The sequence below is a fragment of the Postia placenta genome (genome assembly GCF_002117355.1).
Source record: "Postia placenta MAD-698-R-SB12 unplaced genomic scaffold POSPLAscaffold_376, whole genome shotgun sequence".
Classification (NCBI taxonomy): Eukaryota; Fungi; Basidiomycota; class Agaricomycetes; order Polyporales; family Adustoporiaceae; genus Rhodonia; species Rhodonia placenta.
The window spans coordinates 1,447-2,353 of record NW_020170207.1 but is presented as its reverse complement, the minus strand read 5'-3'; the positions used below and the strand labels follow the sequence as shown (position 1 = coordinate 2,353).

The following is a 907-nucleotide window of genomic DNA, read 5'->3' as shown; positions in this document are numbered from 1 at the left end:
CCCCACGTGAACTGCGAACCCTAGTGTCTTCTTGGGCGCCGTAGCGTAAGCTAGCATAGCACGGCCATTGTAGTACGCGCACCTCCCCGTCCTCCCCCCCATCCAACGTGGCTGCCTGCCAAGGCCAGATCCACGCATTCGACTCCCAGGACCTCATCGACGTCTACATCCCAGACGGCCCTGAGACAGTCCTCTATCGTTGCGAGCAGCAACCGTGCCCAAATCGGACACCCCGATCGATCGAGGAGGATTACCCTCGCTACAAAGCGATCCGACGAGCGCAACACCCGCTCGGACCCCGAAGCACCCTCGCATCTCGATCTGCCTCGCGGCACTCTCGCCCTGTCTCCCCTACCTCCCGCCTTCCCCAAACTGTCGCCGAGTCCAGTCAAACTCGAGGAGATCTCCCTCCAGACCCTGCGCCAGAGCCTGAGCCTGAGGAGGGTACAGGTGAAGAAGGAATCTCGGAGCCCGAGTCCGAGGATTCTACTGGGTCCGCCTCGCCGACAGCGCTCGCCCCCGCGTCAGCAGTCCCTGACGTACGTGACCCCCCCACCGAACTTCCTTCGGCGCCTTCACCGCTGACTCCACCGAGAGGCCGCTCGAGCACTCGCTCCTCTCGAAGTTCGACCAGCGGAGGGCCACCACAGCCGCCTCCGCCCCCGCAGCGTCCTCCGTCCCCCCCGACGCCGATAATGTCGTCCCCTGCAGCCACCCCCGACAAGGAGACTTTGAAGCTCCTTCTCCCACTCCGATACGATGGCAAAACAGTCATCGAATGCAACCGGTTCCTGTCGCAGTTGCGCATCTACTGGCTGGTCAACACGTCGTTGACCACCATCGAGCTTAAGGTGCAGGTCGCACTCAGCCTGCTCGATGGAGATGCCCGCGCCTGGGCCACTCCCTA

General features: G+C 63.3%; 1 protein-coding gene across 1 annotated transcript; it reads left to right on the top strand.

Moving 5' to 3' along the window:
• Window positions 1-86: 86 nt before the first annotated feature.
• On the top strand, window positions 87-539 carry POSPLADRAFT_1114464 (hypothetical protein; the record flags this gene model as incomplete). Its single annotated transcript, XM_024483435.1, has 1 exon — window positions 87-539. A coding segment is annotated over one exon (453 nt), but the record flags the coding sequence as incomplete, so codon positions are not given.
• Between the last annotated feature and the right edge of the window lie 368 nt (window positions 540-907).